This window comes from Zonotrichia leucophrys, chromosome 4 (genome assembly GCF_028769735.1).
Source record: "Zonotrichia leucophrys gambelii isolate GWCS_2022_RI chromosome 4, RI_Zleu_2.0, whole genome shotgun sequence".
NCBI lineage: Eukaryota > Metazoa > Chordata > Aves > Passeriformes > Passerellidae > Zonotrichia > Zonotrichia leucophrys.
This window is the reverse complement of record NC_088173.1, coordinates 28,047,694-28,066,894: the sequence shown is the minus strand read 5'-3', so window position 1 is coordinate 28,066,894 and position 19,201 is coordinate 28,047,694. Positions and strand designations below refer to the sequence as shown.

Sequence of the window (19,201 nt, the reverse complement as noted above, 5' to 3'; positions counted from 1 at the left end):
ATGTAAGAAGTGGACTGCATTCCAGTAAAACCAAGTCAGTTTAACAACATATTAGTAAAGAAAAGAAGCTGTTTATAGTACTGTTTCTTTCCTTTAACCCTTTTCTTTGAAGGCAAGTGGCTCAAAATTAGATGACGTGTAATTAAGGACCAGGATCCAATAAACCAAAAATTTTATAATCTACTCAAAGATTTCTTATGTGATCATGTCCAGGAAACTAACCTCTGTCAGCACTCAGTTTCTATAGTTGCAATCTGAATTAATGATGGAGAAGAGAGGAAGAGGCAACTTGGCATTAAATGATTATTCATAATTTCTGTAACTAAAAATAGGTATATAAGCACTAAGTACAGAAAGCAAAGGAACACTACTATTGAGTTGAACTGGAACACCAATCCTCATGCCCAACTGCTCTGCAATGGAGAAAAGACAGGATTTGATGCACTCCCACCATGGACAAATTCAGCTCTGCTAAGCTCCAAGGAAATGAAGTTGCAAAACAGAAGGTGCTTCACACAGCCAGACACTCTTATTTGTTTACCCAGCACAAACTCCCAACTGCAATCCTGCAGGTACTCAACTGCAGTAGTAGTGTATGGTGGAAAAATGACACTTGAAATACAGCCAATTTACAGGACTCTAGAAAACATTCAGAAGCTTCCACCAGCATCCTAGCTTATGTCCCTGAGACCAGAAATCCCCTAGAAATCTTCATTATGATTCTACAGCACCTAGCAAAAGTAGGCCCTCAACCACTAATTGAAAATGACAGAAAATCCCAATGCAAATCATGACCTCTGCTTTTAACTGTTTTGTTGGGAACCTTCTGTTTGGGGAGCAGCTTGCCTTTGTGGGATTCTTTTATTTGCTTGTAAATATGTCCTTCAAAACATTACTGGTCAAGGCACTGTATTTTACATCTACAGATTAGCAATGCACTTAAGAAAAATCCTAACAAAACAACCCATTGCCTTTCCAGGCTGCATTTGTCAGTGTGGGAAGAGGCTGCCACCCTGTGGGCTCCATCCAAGATACAACTGCAAGCCCTCACACTCAATACAAAATTGTTGAAAGTTTTATTTTTAAGAAAATGAGGTTATTTTTAGGATTTTCTCCATCAATATAATAACGTTTCAAATACATAAATTCACTTGTCATTCTGTACTGCACCTGAGAAAAATCAACATTTCATGAAGGCACTGTACATTGAAAGATTTTTTGGAATTACAAGAAAAAAACAATCTACCAAATCAAGCTTTGACCATAGTTAACTAGTGCAATCACTCAGTTCACAAGTGAGTTATGTTCTAAATGCAGCTTGTGCCACCCTTGGGAAGGTTTAAACACCTGGATTATGGCAATGCTGAATAGCGTATACAGATTGCTTAACACCTCTTCAGGTCTGGAGTTCATTTGTATTTGTAAAATCCTTCTCCAGTCTTTTTACCCAGCTTCTTTTCTTCTACCAGTTTATTCAGGAGTGGGCTGGGTGCAAAAAGAGGATTGTTGGGCTCTAATGAATGCCACCCTGGAAAGGAAGGGAAGTGGATGAATTAGTAACAGTTCTGTTTACATGCAAAGATAATAGAGATCAGCATCTCCTTAGAAAAACATTCAAAGGTCAGAAAACTGAAGAAGGACTGGAACTTATTCTAGGCTCTCTGAGACCCTGCAGTACAGCTCCATAAAGCCCAGATCAGTATTGATGATTATGCACTAATCTAAGAATTAGTCTTCAGGCTCAGTGTACTCCAAACACCTTACAGTCCCCACAACTGAGGATTTTTTAAAACAATTAAGAACTTCTGAAACATAGTTAAGTACAAGGAAATAAAATAAAGGCTCTGCTGAAAAGAAATTCAAGTGCAAAGAAATCCCAAGTTGAATTTCTACCTGCAAAACAATGGTGACTTAGAACAATGTAACACTACTCCACAGTACTAAAAGAGGTTCCACTGAAAATGCCATCATCAAAGTGACATTCTGCCTCAGAGAATGTTTAAGCTGCTCATTCAAAAGAACACAACAACCATCAACAAGTCATCACCATTATTTAAGTTTTTGTTACTGTATTGACATTCGCCCACTTATTAACTGAAGTGACAGGGAGATGGTTCACTTACATATTTTGAGATATTTGCTGGGTTTCCTATTAATTAAAAATGAAAATATGGCTGGTAAAAAAAGGATAGGGAATCTCAACATTTGTCGATTTTCACAGAATTCCTCACCTCTAGTACATCACCCTTCCCACTGATTCTTTTTAGTAATATAAAGTACCATTAATGTTAATATCATTACTATTTTCCAACAGCACTTGATGAAGTCAGCAAAGCCACAGCTGTTCTGTCCCCAAGTACAAAGGGTACAGGCATGCAGTACAAATGTGGTACTCACACAGCATTCTGAGCTGAATCCTAACAGCTGAATCCTTTCTCCTCAACAGTTCAAAGGCTATACCATAAACATTCCGTTTAAATAATTAAGAGTCACATTTGCATTAAAACATCTACAATTTAGCTAGAAAGTGGAAAAGCAGAAAAAAAGAAGCATGCAGTACCATCTATAATGTATTTACTGGTATCCAACCCAACATAGTCCAGCAGTTCAAATGGACCCATGGGATAGCCAGCCCCAAGCTTCATAGCAACATCAATATCTTCCTTTGATGCATCTCCTAGAGAAAAGATTGACAGTTTGAGGAACAGAGAAGATTCCGCATCTCCTTGGCACCACTTATAAATAATTAACAGGGTGTTATTTCACCCTGGTGCAGCTCTTCACAGAAATCTCTGCATGTTTCACAGCCACAAAAACTGGAGTCAGCATACACATGCTGGAGCATAAAGCTGAACCTCTCACAAAAAAAGAAAAAAAAACAAGCCCTGCAGGCCTGCTTTCTATTTTCCTGGTTTCCTCTTGCATTTCAATACAGAGCACTGCACTGCTGATGGAGCCACAGCTACCATGCTGACCCTATCAGAATGACTAAAAGAAGAACTGGTCACTATGAAGAAACAAGAGCTTCTTTTAGAGGCAGCAGAACAGGGTAAGTAAGGAAACAACTCAATTTCAGCTCCATGAGATCAGCAGCAGCTTTTGAACAAAGCACAGCACAGAGCTACCCTTATGCTACAGCTGCCAGAACACAAGTGATATCCAGCTGATGGGTAAGGCAGGCATGGAGAGGGGGCAGGAGTCTGAGTAACATGCTGAGCTACAGCACCTATCACCAGAGGATATCTGCTGGAATCAGAGATGGCAGATAACAGAAACCTGAAATGACTGTGCAGATGCAAATGAATTCATGAATTCCACAATCATTTAAAAAGAAAGAATAAAATTATCAGAAATTTGTTACGTCTGCTTCAGTCTGAGCCTATAAAAATACAAATCCTGCACTGCCACATTGTCACAGTAACTTTAACCTCATTCTTTAGCTGGGAATACATATTTTTGACTGTCATCAAAGCAGATGCATCTCTACTGCATACCTCTAACTCATATTTTGAGAAAGGCAGTGCACTTTCTCTGCAGATGCTACAAAAAGGATGAAGTTACACAAACCCCAGAGGTCCTTGTTAAGTAACCTCCGTGCTCACTGCGCACAGGCATGCACGGTGTCCGGCAGCGTGGCAGACACAGAGGCTTCTGCAATTTATATGCCTAAGATCAGAGAGCCCTTGAAATAAATTTACAAAATCTCTTGTAAAGGTAACAACTTCAGTGACAGTTCTGTAGGAACTAATAATTTATATACCTCCTTTTACTCTTTAAAGTTGACAATGTTTTTTTTAAGGCACATTTTATTTCTGAGAAGCTGTGGAGAGTAGTCTTACCCAATTCTAGCATAATTTCAGTTCCCCAAATTGAAACACAGCTAAACTCTCAACTCACTTGCAGCTGATGGAGGTATACAGACTTGTTCCCTCAACAGATTTGTCCCACTTTGTCAAACTTGGTACTAGGCCACCCGACAGTTTAATTACAGCACAACAAAAAGCAGAAAAAGAGCAAACAAGGGCTATATCCCTAGCTCATTCTGGTCTCTCCTAGTATAAAGCAGACTTCCATAGAAATTCAGCTGACTGCTTTTTAGTTTTTCTACTAAGGGCAGAGCAGTACAGACCACTATACATTAATATTTACAATAAGCCCCGTATAAGTCATTGTTAATATACTAAAGGTATATTGCTTAAGCAAAAGTGCACATTTAACAGAATGAGATTTTGTACAAATAAAAATGCAAGGACTAGCCCAATAAAATGGCATTTCAGTGCTTGGGGTTACCAGGAAAGAGACACAATTTCATTTAACGTAGATTCTAGCTCAAGTGTCTACTCTGAGAATAAACACAAAAGATATAATAGAAATTTAACTTGATTCACTCAAACATATGAATTAAAAGACAGCCATCAGCCTTCCCATGACATCAACTAGCTTTTTAAATTGATTTCACTGAAGTTAAAAAGTCACAAATGAAATTTAGCAATTTTGTAAATATCATGCTGTGGGAGAAGATACAAAAAGAATAAAGATTAAATTGAAATATTGTTTTGCTTAGGCAAAAGCACTCGGTTTTAACATTCAAATCCAGTAACTGTTTTCTCCTGCATTTAATTAAAAAGTTCTGTTGTCTCCTGAAATATGCATAATGATACATGTCACTTAACAAAGGCACCTCTTTTAAACACACTGAAACACCCATACACTTTATTCAAAACTGTGACTTTTTCTAAAAAAATAATGCCCCCTCACATTCATGCCTTTGCCTTTCAAGTCACTAAATTTGCTCTTTTCTCCCTTTGAGATGTAATTAGGTACATCTGTTGATGGATAAACAAGTAGTGTTGTTTTACTTTTTTTTAGAAATCAAACCATCCCTTCCATGTGCTTTAAAAGAGATTTTTAATATTTAAAGCAGACTTGGTGGAATCCTGAAAATGGAGTGCTTTCATCTGTAAAAAGGCAGTGATTTCAAAAACAAAATGTTTCAAATGACATTCTTAGTAGCACAGAGCTATGAGCAGAGAACTTGAAATAAAAGCAATTATAGTCTGTAATTTCAGCTTTATCCACTACATTCATTATTGGCTTCTTTTCAAAACAAGCTTCAATGCTTTGAAAAATTCAGTGGTTCTTTGGGGATTCATAATTATTTTTACCTACATATTAATGTAAAAGAGACCAGCAGTGAGACAGGAGTTCCTGAAGAACCAATGTCTAAAAATCAACACAGAAGGGGAACAGAAAGTTTTATGTGGCAGTAGCTGAGCTGAAATCACTCTAGTGCCAGTACCACAATGTGACACTATTACACCACTTACCTTGAAACTGGGGGTTTATTTCACAAGCCCCATATCAGTGAACTCAGGAGAACTTTACTAACAGTCCCATTATGGGACTTTCAATCACTTTTATCAATGTCTCCTGGGACAGAGAGAGGAAAGCTCCTCAATAGGTGGCAGTGGATGTTTTTACAATGGTTCTACACTCACCTTGTCACCTCCTAGCCAGAAACATTTTCCACCACCAGGGGTTTCACACACAAGCACCTTCCAACTCTGCAAAACCTGACATTTCAAAGAGAAGGCAAGGTCTTTCCAGCTACACATGTTGGCTCATATTTAACACTCTCTATTCATTAATGTCTGAAAATTTTGAGGGAATCCCATGGCTTTTCTGAAGCAATGTAACATTTAGTAGTGTTATATGTCAACCTCCCTTGAAGTGAATATCCCACCAAGTACCTCTCTCAAAAAGACGAACAGCTTCCATCATATATGGCACCAGGAGACGGTTTACAATAAACCCTGGAGTGTCCTATGAAAAATAAAAAAGGCATTCTAAGTTAGCACTCTTTGCCAGAACTACACTCAATGCTATGTGACAAATAAAACAAGTGGATGAAGACACTTATTGTATCATTACTTAAGATACTTTCTGATCTGTATTTTTCATCTAATTTTTCTGCTCAGTATTAAAGCATAAAACATTGTGAAATTCAAACAAGCAATGGCATATAAGCAGTCATCATGACTGAGAATAATAAGACTACTACAAGCCAAAGCAATCAATCTTAAAACAATTTAATATGGCTAGTCTTTTCTTTATCAAGAGTCAATGATACAATTTCCTGAAGTTAGGAGAAAAGCAATTCTTCCCTAAAAAGTTTTTTTTGTGTGTGTCCACTACCAGAAGCACTCCTGACTAAATAGTCTGCTTCTCCCCCACTGCTCACTGGTGATCCGTGCTTTTGAAAGTTAGGATAGCTTTCACAGCAAACATCAACACTGACAATGAAAAGATAAGACACATGCTGTCAGAAGGTACCAAATGAATACAAAACTTCTTTTGCACAAGCATCAATCAAAAGCAGAATCAATCAAAAACAAGAGAAAGAGTTCTGCAAATATAATATTATTTTGTATATTACTACTGTTTCAGATATTTATTATTCATTCCACTTTATCTCAGTATTTAATCCAGAGAATCCCAAGCAATGTTTCTTCTATAAGCAAGAATTTAAAAACAAAAAAAGTTCAGGCATGAATAAAGCATTATTCTCTATCCAAACTAATTTATAACAATTCTTCCTATATTCTGCACATTGCATGGTACTAAACTGTGACAGAAATGGGAAAAAAGTCAACTAAGGCCACAGAATTTAGCCAGAATTTATAGAACATAGCTAGAATCAGAGTCCAGCATCCAGAGCTGAATTAATTAATCCAGTAACTACCGGATTGCAGGCCCTTCTTTTTATTATCAGCTGTCTCCTGGGGGCTGTGAAACCCAAAGCAGTAGCTTGCATAAAGCTATCCAGACCACAGCTTAATGGATTCAGAAAAAGTGAGCTTTCAAAGTAGGGTGTTTCTCTAGAGAAAATAAACCAAAGCTGAGAAGAAATTAAGATGAATATGTGTCTAGTTACTGCAGTCTTAAGAAAACCTTGCAATGAGCACACACCATGAAGGATCCAGCCAACTGCCCCACAGTACAAGAGGCAGCAGTTTTGTCTCTAGCATGGCTAAAGATGAACTCCTGCTTAAACTCTCCAGTCTATACTTCTGCAGGACTTGAAAAAAAGACTCCATAACAGTAAGCTCTGATACCTGTGAGTTTTGCTGCTCTAGACAAGATGTCCAGAGTCACTGGACTTTGAAGAATTTGTGGTAAATGTGGGTGTTTTCTTTGTCAAATTACTTTTAATTATGAAGACAAACTGGACAAGATGCAGCCTAGAAATTTTTGAAGTCCTCATACATCTACTAAAACCTATCACCTTAAAATTAACAGGCTACAAGGACAGACCCTCTGAACAGTATACTGTCAAAATGTACTCACCTTACAACTGACAGGACTCTTTCCTACTGCTTTACTGAAATCCACAAGTGATTCAAAAGTCTTTTGGCTGGTCATCGGAGTCTTGATGACCTGGGTGCAGGGAAGGTAGAGAGCGCATAAGCATATTAATGAGCAGAATCTCTCCCATTTTCCCATTGCAGCAATGTAATCCAGAATACTCTTCCAGAAATTCACAAAATGTTTTGCAGAAAACCACCTTGAATGTATAAATATGTAACAGACACAGAACACTATTTTACACATAGATACAGCATTTTGCAATGTTGTGTTTCTTTAAGACACTTTCCCACTCAGCCACTACGGAAGGATGGTAAAAGGAACCATTCTTTGAAAGCACACTTAAGAGATTATAGTGTATCAAAATAACTCTAAAAGCTACATAGTCTCTTGTCTTGGGAAACACAAAGACAACATCCTGGAGACCCATTTAAACAGCTGTAGTTCCTGATAGAACAAGTTCTAGCAGCTACTCCACCTCTCCATAACCTCCTCTCAGATAATTTTAGGGAGTGATAAGGTTTCTCCTTGGCCTCCTTTTCTCAAGCTAAACAATCCCAGCTCCCTCAGCTGCTCCTCCTGTGAGTTACTCTCTGGACTCTTCACCGGCTCTGTTTCCTTTCTCCAGACACACTCCAGCACCTCAATGTCTTTCTTGTAGAGAAAGGCCCAGAACTGGACACAACATTTGAGGTGTGGCCTCGCCAGTGCCCAGTACAGGGGGACAGCCATGGCCCTGGTCCTGCTGGCCACACTATTTTTGACACAAGGCAGGATAGCATTGGCCTTCTTGGCCACCTGGGCACACACTGGCTCATGCTCAGCAGATGTCAGCCAGCACTCCCAGATCCTTTTCCTCTGGTCAGATTACCAGCCCCTCTTCCCCAGCCTGTAGCACTGGAAATACTGAAACAAACACACCTGACTTTGTCTGAAAAGTGACAAGGCAATAAGATTTAATCTCCTGACATTTTCTATTTATTTCTACACTAGTATCAGCAATTCCTATGAATAAGCCTCCCTGCTTGAAATGATAGCTATAAACAGCACCTCTGCTGGCAGTTCAGTGGGGAACTCAGGAGCCTTGAGACTGAAGGAGTTACCTCTGTCTGTTAAACCTGCTCCTCACCAGAGACTGCAGTACCCTCTAATCATTAGAGGTAGCAAATTCCATATCAGAGCAGCTGCAAACTGAGATCTGCTCTGTCAATCTAAGTGAAATCCCACTGCTGACAATTGCACTGCTGGGCTGCAGCTGTAGCTGATGGAACATGATGATAGCAGCCCCTGTAAGGCTTGCACACAGGACACTCACCTCCACAAGCTTCATCATGGGCACAGGATTGAAGAAATGGAGACCACCAAATCGGTCCTGCCTGGTGGTTGCATTTGCCATCTTTGTGATTTGCAAGGATGAAGTGTTGCTTGCAAATATCGTGTGCCTGGGAATAAGAAATACACAGATTGCATGAAGGACAGTAGGAGACTGAGGCACTAAACATAAATAGACATCCACTGGCTAACCAGGCAAGAATTCTCAGAAATATCCCTGTAGTTTATCACAGTCCTTTTGCAGAGGTCTAAGCACAGTAATTTAATCAAATAACCACTGCAAAGACTGTGTGACTTTCTGATTCCTGAGGAATTATATTGAATGCTTTTATTAGGGGCTAGAAAAAAGGACTGTGCAATTAGAAAATTTTATTTCACTCCCCAGATCCATTCTAGGTAATTCCTTCAGCAATCCTGGAAACCTAAGGGTATTTTTATTTGCTGTTAAACACATTTACACATTTATTGAAACCAAATCATATGCCATGTCAAAAATGCACTTTGGAGTCATACAGAAAATCTGCAATCTACTTTATTTTGAAATTATCAATGATAGACATGATGAGCAAACTTACCACCAGAGCAAAGATTTAATAGGGAAAAAAAACAGAGAAAATGTAAGACCTGCCATGCATAGGACACCACAAAGGATCTACAAAATGCCAAGAATTTTAAGACATATAGGAAGTCCTTCTCCAGACATAAACCAAATTTACTAACTGCAATTTATAACGGTTTGAGTATTTTGTTTGTTTGGGTTTGTCCTCCCAGAAATATCTCAGACCCCCAACAGCCCTGCTATCACACCAAAACCTTAAGAGAAATGGCTTTTTCTTCAAATCAGAAAATCAGAAAATCAGAAACTAAATTAGAGATTAAAACCTACCTTTCATTTTGGACTGCATCCTACCATCCCTTTCTGTTTTGCAGAAAACCACCTTGAATGTATAAATATGTAACAGACATATTTATATGATCCTACTGGACTCAGCAAATGTTTATCTATGTTGATATTTTGCTTACATTCTACTAAGATGTAACTGAGCTTTACAACAGAGCTTTCAGGAAATTTATGTCCAAGTCATGGTGACAACTTATAGTGGCATTAAAGACAACATTTCAAGACAAAAGCATTCAATTTGTTTTCAGTTTTTTATTATGTTTTCTTTTTTGTTACAGTGAAGAAATAAAAGTCCAGAAAATTCCTGCTTATTCTTCTTACAAATATTCTTTTATTATCTCCCCACCATAAAGTGGCCTTATACTGCTCTGAGGTAAGGTACTAAAAGGAGCATTCTACATTTCATAGTTTTGACCTTGCAAGGCCAGTGAATACAAAAGTCACTTACTCTCACTGAAAATCTGTTACTGTATGTAAAAATTAAAATACTCATATAAAAAAGAAGCACATTGATTTGTGAAATATAATTGCTAGGTTTATATCTAAGTTCACTTAAGAGATTTTACCTCAGTACTTCTTCTGTAGCCTCACACACTAGAAAGCCTTGGAAAAAAGAAAAGCATTGGATTTGCACTGTGAATAAGTGCATTTTAGTTACACTTTCTTCTCTGACCAACCAATTGATTTCATTGAGTTTAGAATAGAATTTTCATGCCTCTGTGACTTAGAATTACACAATCCATGCTTCAGAGGGCAGCAGAGTTGGGAGGCTTTGGGAAGCCCCAACTAGTGAAGGCACAGAAATGGCTTTCCCAGCAGAAGAATGCTTTCTCTTGGTGCCATCTAGTGGCTCAGGGAAAGACGTCAAAAGCAGAGCCCAACACAAGAGAAACCCTAATAAATATTTCCAATAAATCCAACTCTTACAGTCCAGCTGCCTTACACAGCAAACACTGAGTAATGCTTCTTTTTTAACAGTTTTTTAACACATTCATTTGAACACAGTGAACAGCTGAAAAACACTGGCCAGGTCCAAGCTGAGTTTCCACATCTAAAGGCAAATCCTAGACCAAAGAATATTGATGGGCATTTACTACAGTCCCAGAAAAAACCAGAAATCAAGTACAGAAAAGTTCTTAAACTGGAAATGCAAAAGTTCTTTTGTCATATTTGTTACAACCCTGTTTGGAAAAGTGCTGCAGTGTCTACAAAAATCCTAGCCTGACCTTTTTCAAAATGGAAATGCAAGACTAACTCCACTCTAGAAAAGGAAAACAGAACTGAAGAATGGGTAGCAATGCTTTACTCTGGTCCAAAGATGATGACCGTGTAACACAGTAATAAATACCAAATATGGTGAGTTTAATTCTGAGAGGAATAGAACATACAACTCTGCCTTCCACGTTTTGCAAAGCTCCAAAAACATAAATTTTTGCTCTGAGAACATAAACCAGTATGTTCTCAGACCAATGGCACCCAAGAAACAGCATCCACTGTTTCACCTGGACAGTTACCCAGATGGGGAATACTCTGAGTTTCCAAGGTGCTCTGGGGTTTCCAGATGCTCCTGGCTTATTACATTTGATTTGAACACTCATGAGAAATTTGCTCCCCACTCACAAATACAACTTCTCTCAGTAAAAGAATAGCTTTCCCATCCCCTACATGTTTAGATCCACTTTCAGAAGAATTACAGTTACTTTATAAGAAAAGGAAAAGGAATTAAGTTAATTGTGCTATTGTAATACTTCAGTTTTTTGCAGTTCCCAGACTTATTTGTTTTCCTCAGAGATGTCTCCATAGTGCAAAAATGGGAGATGAACAAGTACATGTTGCAGCTGAGGAAATGCATGAAACATGAAATACATCACAAAAGAAGAAAAATGCAGGGTTTCACACACCTTGCATTTCACAGGCAGAATTCATCTTGCCAGAACAGCTGTCATACATAGCCCCTCACACTTCCACCTGCTATCATCCACCCCTCTGGGAAGTCCTGAGATTTGAATGAAGCCGAGTCCTTCCTTCACAGCATCCTGGTCTCTCCTGGTCTCCCCCTGTAACCCACACTGCAGAGGGCCACCAGTGCTCAGAGGCCCTCAGAAGCAAAGCTCCTCCTGAGACTCAAAGCTGTCTTTGTTACCAATTAATCACAAGTCTACCACCCCTAGAGCTGACACAACAGTTAGTTCACACAATAGGTTTATAAATTTTGAACTATTCAATCTTAGAAGGCTGTAGAATGCTGGCACTGACAGGGAGAGATTTCTATTCCAGCACAGTGCCATGTGGGATGAGTAAAGCCTACTGCTTCCTTCTAACACATGGAAAAATACTCACTACAGGTTTGTCTTTCCCCACACTAAGCACACCATCTGCAACTCTATACACTCTCACAGTTACAAATTACCTTTTGTATCCAAAGCTAACATTATAAACACTTGACTACTCAGTTTCACTATTTTACCAGTTTTTCATCTAGACTTTCCACACTGCAACCTGTTTTTTTGCCACCCACCTAAACTTCCTTGATCCTACACATAAGACACCTGTATGTTAATAATAGCTTCCAAATATCCTCTTAAAAAGGAAGGCTTCTTGTCTTAGCAATTTTCCCCACCACTGCAAAATCATCCTTTTTGCAATGGGCAGGAGCAGATTTGAACAACGCCCAGTATCTTTTAACACTGTGATGTAAAATTTGATGTTTTACAGCAGCTGTGCTGACAAACAGCTCAGTCTTCCAAAAAACAGCCTCAGGTGTTCCAAACACACATATTTTTATGTGAGGCTCCAAGTCTCCATGCCCATATTTCCTTGCTGACTGGTTTTTGACAGTTCACCATTTAGTACACCCCAATTTGCTCATTAAATACTCGGCCAACCAGCGGTCTGTTTGCACAAAATAGGCACAAACACACAAACCAACCACAACAAGGTACTCTCATAAACGTTGAAGGCATCTCTTTACTTTTGTGTGTCAGGGTAATGGTAAGTTACCCTGTGCTCAGTACATGGCTACTTGTGATCATTGACTGTATTCAAAATTACAAAGTAATTTTAATTACTGACAGGAGGAGAAAGCCTGACAATCTCCCCAGGCTGAAGTTAACTAATTAAAACATCTTTTTTCCCTTGATATGATATTCAAGCCACAGCTTGCCCAGTTGACAGGTCAGACAGTCTAGAATATCTCTTAGCCAATACCCCCAAATTTACCTGCACTAGTTAAAATCTCAACAAGCAGTCAAGGTCTTGTGATCCTGACTCATCAATTACAAGGCTCAAATTTCTGAGACTGCATGCTCACCTTAACAGCATTTTTGGCTTTGGATAATATTCAACAGTAGCTTCCAACAGTTATCAAATATAGGTCAAGGACATTTCCAGGGACTTTATGTAACTGAATGAGTACCTACTAAAATACTATTTACCCTTTTACATCACACACAATAACAAGCAGTGGCTGTTTCCTAACTCCTGTAATACAAAGTAAAGTTAGTTCACTTAAGACATTATTGAGCTGGCTGAGACTTCTTAGAACTTGTTTATGACAGGTGTGCTGGAAACAAATACTTTATAATTCCAATTCCCAATTCAGGTATGGGAACACAACATTAACAGTAACTCATGTACACTGGAACAAGTCAATTCTACTGTTCTGCATTTGTAGTTGGATTAAGATTTGAAAGTGCCAAGTAGATAGGCAATCCTAATGACTAAACACACCTGGAACAACAAATGAAGCAATGCAACACACCTGGGAATGTTTATAACATATGCACCTGGCACAACTATTCCACACCAACATAATAGTGTGGAGCTAGTCTGAGACAGCAAAACTCATTCTTAAATAAAGCAGCTAAGAAAACAGAGAACTAATTGTGAGTGGAAAAACAGAAAATAGTCTAAGTTTCAAAATGTAACAGGAAAAATATACATACTCTGGAGCAAACTTATCCAGTGTCTGGAAGAGTTTATTTTTAACTTCCAGGTTCTCCACAATGGCTTCTATCACCAAATCCGTGCTGTGGACCACTGATGCTGCATCTGTGCTTGTTGTGAGGTTCTTCAAGGTCTTCTGAATGAACTCAGCACCAGCCTGAAACATTTTCAAGCAGCTGTAATGTCTATTTACAGTGATTTAATTTACTTTTATATGAGAATCCCCTTATGTTATCTGGTGGTTTTGAACCCCCAAAAATGCAGGCAGTCTGCCACATTCCCAAATCAATGAGAAGGTTCTAAGTGTGTAGAGGTACGATACTCTCCAGTGACAAAGTTTTCCTAGCCAATCAAATCTGTTTTGAAGCAAATAGGAGACCTTTAAACTCATTCTTTCAGGAAGACCATTTGCTGTAGTCCAACCTTCAGCACAAGAGTCTGAGTGATCACCTGGTTGGTCAATCAGTGGCTAAAGTTTCAGTGAAAAAGTGGGGAAAAACGTTTCCTCACTAGTAAATCTGTTGACGTAGTTTGTGAGGGCAGAAATCAAACAGAAACGCAAGACTTTTAGCCAAGGGTACATGGAGACACAGTAAAAATAAAAAAAACTCTATATGGTAAAATATAATGTCATACAAAAAGTGCAAGTATTATGTGGATAGCTTTCTTTTTGATTAAAAGGCTCTCCATAATTATGTACGTATCCTCTACTTATCCTGGCACTTCCATACTCCTGCAAGCAAGGCCTTTTTATTTCCTTCCTCTGCTGCATCATTTTCTGGCAATCATCAATACCAGTGTACATTGTATATGTTAATATGTATCAAAAGAACAAATGAATCTGCTGAGGAATTCAGAAAAGCAAGCACAGCAACAAGTAACCCTTAGGATACAAAGCCAGACTCATCAACTGCACCACAGTGGCTGGCTGTAGGCAAGATTACTCAGCAGTGCAAGTGCAAAGTTATAAATCCAACACATGTCACTTGCACTCTCATTTCCTTTGCAGTAATCCTGTGCCCAAGTGTTAGGAGGAGAAAAAAAAAAATAAAAGACTCCTTACTCAGGTATTAAGACAATTTTGTTACTTTTTGCTTTTGGACAAAATGGGTGCATTCCCAGGTAAGCACTCAAAGACTGCTTGCTTTTAAGTTAAGATGAATAATTTTATTGCATTTCACACTTAGCATCCGTTTTAAAAGATTGCTAAGTTGGTTTAGATCTTCAGCTTAAAGCTGAAGTTTATTAAGGAAAGAAAATGAGGTGACACATCTTTCAACCTCCCTAAATCAAAAATAAAAAACAAACTGAAAGTCCAGGTTCTTGAGCACACTGGGAAAAAAGTTTCCTTTTTAAGCAAGTATAATAACATGTTCTGTAATGCATAACTGCAATATCATAACTTCAATATGGCAGCTTTTATTCTTCCCAGTTTTCCTAGAGGAATAAAGAAGGTGTCAACCTCAGGCTTATCTGCAAACTTCTTCTTTATCACTCTCTTCAAACTCTCTTCAATTCCTTTTGTAGACTTTTTAAGGATTTCATCTGACTGGTCAACTAATACCACAGTGTGACCACTGGCTGCTGCAACCTGGAAGTTAAAAGAAAACAAAAATTCAACTCAATGTCACAAAATAATCAATCATATTCATTTGTGTTGACAGACAAAATGCCAGGCATTTAGGCAAAAGAGAGCTAGAATACATTGAATTAAATACACTTGACTAGAAAAATCATAAAAGCCTGTATACAGCTGGGGTGATGCTTGAAGGCATAAAGGTCTCAACTTGAAGGAAAAGGAAAAAGAAATCTCTCCCTCACACTGTCTGCAGAATCTTGTGTCTGAAGGCATCTAAATTCTGTGGCCATGGCTACAGAATAAACAGCTGTCTTGAAAGGAACAAATGTTTTAGCTGAGAGCCTTGGATCTGGTAAGGAAAAAGGGCTGTGGAGGCCAAAACTGGAACGCTGGCAGGGTGAGCAGGTGGCACAGGGGATGGCCAACCCTGTGTCCCCAGCACACAGCCCTGCTGCCAGGCCACAAGCGTGTCCCTGCAACAACAGGAGGTGAAGCTGGGCCAGAGAAGCTGGGAGCAGCAGTGGACATTTGCCACTCCAGGATCCCACACAGACAAGAATGGCTGCAAAGTCTCCCTGCTCTGCACTTGGTGCAAACACTGGCTCAGCTACACACAGCACTACTGGATTGCCTTTTGGTTGGCATTTCAATTAATATCAAACACTAAACATCACAGTCTCACACTGCATCAGCACATTAAAGATCAAGTGCTCATTATCTGTTACTTCACTTTTACTTTATGTTCCTCTTGTTAGTTAGCAACAGCCTCTCTTCACTTCTAGAATCCTTGAACTAACAGAGCTGTGATTTAGTAACTGTGTAAAACAAATATTAGAACACAGTTCCACTGATGGTTTTAAAGTGAGTCAACTTCAGAGCTTCCCTTCTGCAATCTTTTACCTTGCATTTAACCTTACATGACTAAAGTGATGACTAAAGACTCATGCACCCACAAGACCTATTCCACCACAGCTAGCTGAAGTGGAAAGTGCAGCTATCTCATGAAGAAACGCATGGTGATGTTCTCATCCAATTTGCCTCACTAACCCAGCAAATAAAGAAATGCCAGATTGTCTCTGGACAGCAGCAGTAGAGCTCTAACAAGGGGTCAGTCTGCAGACAGACATTTCTTTATCCAACTAGGTTTTTTATTTTCACTATGGCCATTCCATAAACACCATTTAAACTTCTAACACTTCATCTGTTGCTAATCATTTGAAACAGTGATTTTTCATCTGAGGATGAAAAATCATTACGAAGCACATTTTTAGAGCTGCTTCACTAAGGAACCCTTTATGACACTATCACTGACCAGCTGGTGAGAAATCCTAGAAAAATTAACATCTCCCATTTCCCACCATATTTACATGGACAGGGAAGAAGAAAATGAGACAGGATCATACCATTTCCTTGCAACTCAATCACACACTTGCCTAAACTCTACTATCCAATGATCTTTAGAATGTGTTTCCAAATAAGAAGCACAAGTGCTGGGGAGTCACTGCTTTTTTCATACAGAAGTGCTTTTCACAGAGCATAATCAAAAATTATAAATAAATTATAATAAAGCCAATAAATATAAATATAAATAAAGCCATACACTTTAGCAGAGGCTTGCTTCACTGACAGTATGAAATGCCAGGAGAACAGGAGATGCAGTTTCTTAAGTGCTCAAAAAGGGATGAAAAGCAGCTTTATTAATAGGGTACAGGGGAGACACCACTCAGTGTTACAATGACCTCTGCTTTGAGATAAGTTTGGATTGATAAATTGGAGGCAGATGGTCAGCAAAATAATCCTGGGTCCTTAACAGTGGTAGAGGCCTGCAACCCCTGTTACTGTCAAATACCAGACATGTTTCTCGTGACAAGCTGCTCTCTGAAAATGTGCAGTCCAGCAGAACGAGATCAGCACACTTACCTGGAAAATTATAAGCTTTGCATAGTCTGCATCTTCCTCAAACACAAAACCAACTTTTTTCTAAGTTGTTCTTTGATGGTTCTCCAGTGGAAACCTCAAGCTTTAGTATTATGATACAGAGGAGTGTTTTTATCAGAAAAGAGAACAAACAACTATTGTCTTAGCAAAATAATTGCCACTGTAGAGATCACTGCTAGAGATTTGACCAGGAATGTAAGAAATCTTTAGTTCTGAGAGGCAAACCTATTAATTCATTGAAATGGAGAACTGCTATTCATGAGCTCCAGCTCCAGCCTCACTGTCCATTTCCCCTCGGATGTTTGCGTGCCCCCCTTATTCTTTGTGAAGTTTGTGAACCACGCTGGTATCCTGGGCAACGGGTTCTTTCTCTGAAGTAACTAAGTGCCAAAATTTTCAATCACTGAAAGGACTCTTCAATTTAATATCCTAAAGCTATCAAGCCAAAGGTGAACTTAAAAGCCAAAGGCCTGAGGTTAAGCTCTGGGAAAATAAGTCCTATTTAAATATTAACCACTTCATAATTCTGAAGATGAATGACAGCTAAATGTTCATTTTAGCTTCTGCATGTAAAACGTCTAAAAATAATCACTAGACCTGCTCTCTTGCCAAGTTAGAATAATCTTCTTTCCAACCAACATTTTCCACGTATTTTCACAGTCCCACTGTCTGTTTACAATTAGCCCACGCATTAAGAACTACCTTAAGCAATTTAAGCCATCAGCCTGGGTTCTCCTCTCCAAGTCGTCCGACCTGAGGATGGGTGGATCGGAAGTGTGAGAGTTGAGCAAGCAGAGCGGAGAGGAGCAGCCCCGGCAGCAGCGGAGCCCGAACCCGCGGCACCCTGGCAAGGCAAGCGCAGCGGCGCGTCCCGCCCAGCCCGGCCGAGAGCCGGCGCAGCCGCTGCTTCCCACACAAACACAGCCTGGGAAGGCAAGCGCGAAGGAGTTTGACCGTGGACCGTAACACGTCCTGAGAAGCGCCAGGAGGGTTGTTACGTTTAGTTGTGGGTTTTATTAATGCTGGTCCGCCAGCTGACCGCTCGCCCTCCCTAGAGCTCGTCCCTTCCCGCCCGGGGACAGCGCGGAGCGCAGCACCACGGCCGGGCTCAGCTCCGAGCGAAGAGCCCCAGCGGAGCTCCGGGACGCAGGAGCAGCAGCCCGGGAAGGGCCCGCGCTGGCCGCAGGGCTCGCCCCGGGCCCCGGCCGCCATGGCGCCTCCGCTCCCTCCCGCCCCGCGGCCGGGCCGCCGCACCGCGCTCACCTGGGCGATGCCGGCGCCCATGAGGCCGCCGCCGATGATCGTGACATGCTTGATGAGCAGCTTCTTGGCGGCCGCCGTGGCGGCGTCGGAGGAGGCGGCGCGCACGAACTGGCGGGTGGCGAAGGCCATGGCGAAGGCGCGGAGCGAGCGGCGCGAACGGGACAGGCGGAGCCGGGCCGGGCCGGGCGGGGCGAGGGCCGCGCTCCGCCCCGGGGGAAGGCGGCCGGTTCCGGCTGCCCAGTCCCAGCTGCCCGCCGACGGGGCAGGCGTGTTGGGTCTTTCACCTTCGCTACCTCTGATTCTTTAAGAGCCAAGCAGCAAGGGCAAGGACACGCTGCCGGCACGCCCGCGAGTCCCCGGCTGGCGCTGGGCCGGCGGCCGAGGCTGCGCTGAGGGCCGCCCTTTGCCTCAGCGCTCACCTGCCCGCTGCCGCTGCTCACGCTCGCTGAATCGCTGAGTCAATGAGGGTGGAAAGACCTCCGAGGCCATCGAGTCCAACCCATGACCAAACACCACCATGTCATCTGCACCACGGCACCAAGTGCCACATCCAGTCTTTCATTAAACACCTCCAGGGACGGTGACTCCACCGCCTTCCCGGGCAGCCCATTCCAGTGTCAAACCACCCTCTCTGTGAACACAGAGCTCAACCTAAACCTCTCCCGGTACAGGGAGGCTGTGTCCTCTCTATGTGTCCTATTTAAGGCTGTGTCCTCTCATCCCGTCACTGGTTGTGTGGGAGAAGAGGTCTGCCCCCACCTGGCTGCCCCTCCTGTCAGGGAGCTGTAGAGAGCGATGAGGTCTCCCCTGAGCCCCCTCTCCTCCAGGCTAAACAGCCTCAGCTCCCTTCAGCCGCTCCTCACAGGAGCTGCGCCCCA

At 40.9% G+C, this 19,201-nt stretch overlaps 1 protein-coding gene across 1 annotated transcript; it reads right to left on the bottom strand.

Moving 5' to 3' along the window:
- Window positions 1-1,059: 1,059 nt before the first annotated feature.
- HADH (hydroxyacyl-CoA dehydrogenase) lies at window positions 1,060-18,514 on the bottom strand. The gene is made up of 8 exons (XM_064710935.1): window positions 18,324-18,514; window positions 15,006-15,134; window positions 13,543-13,700; window positions 8,681-8,807; window positions 7,348-7,437; window positions 5,751-5,823; window positions 2,561-2,677; window positions 1,060-1,528 (listed from the first exon to the last, which is right to left on the bottom strand). The coding sequence occupies exons 1-8, from the start codon at window positions 18,450-18,452 to the stop codon at window positions 1,410-1,412; spliced, it is 942 nt and encodes a 313-aa protein (XP_064567005.1). The 5' UTR covers window positions 18,453-18,514; the 3' UTR covers window positions 1,060-1,409.
- Between the last annotated feature and the right edge of the window lie 687 nt (window positions 18,515-19,201).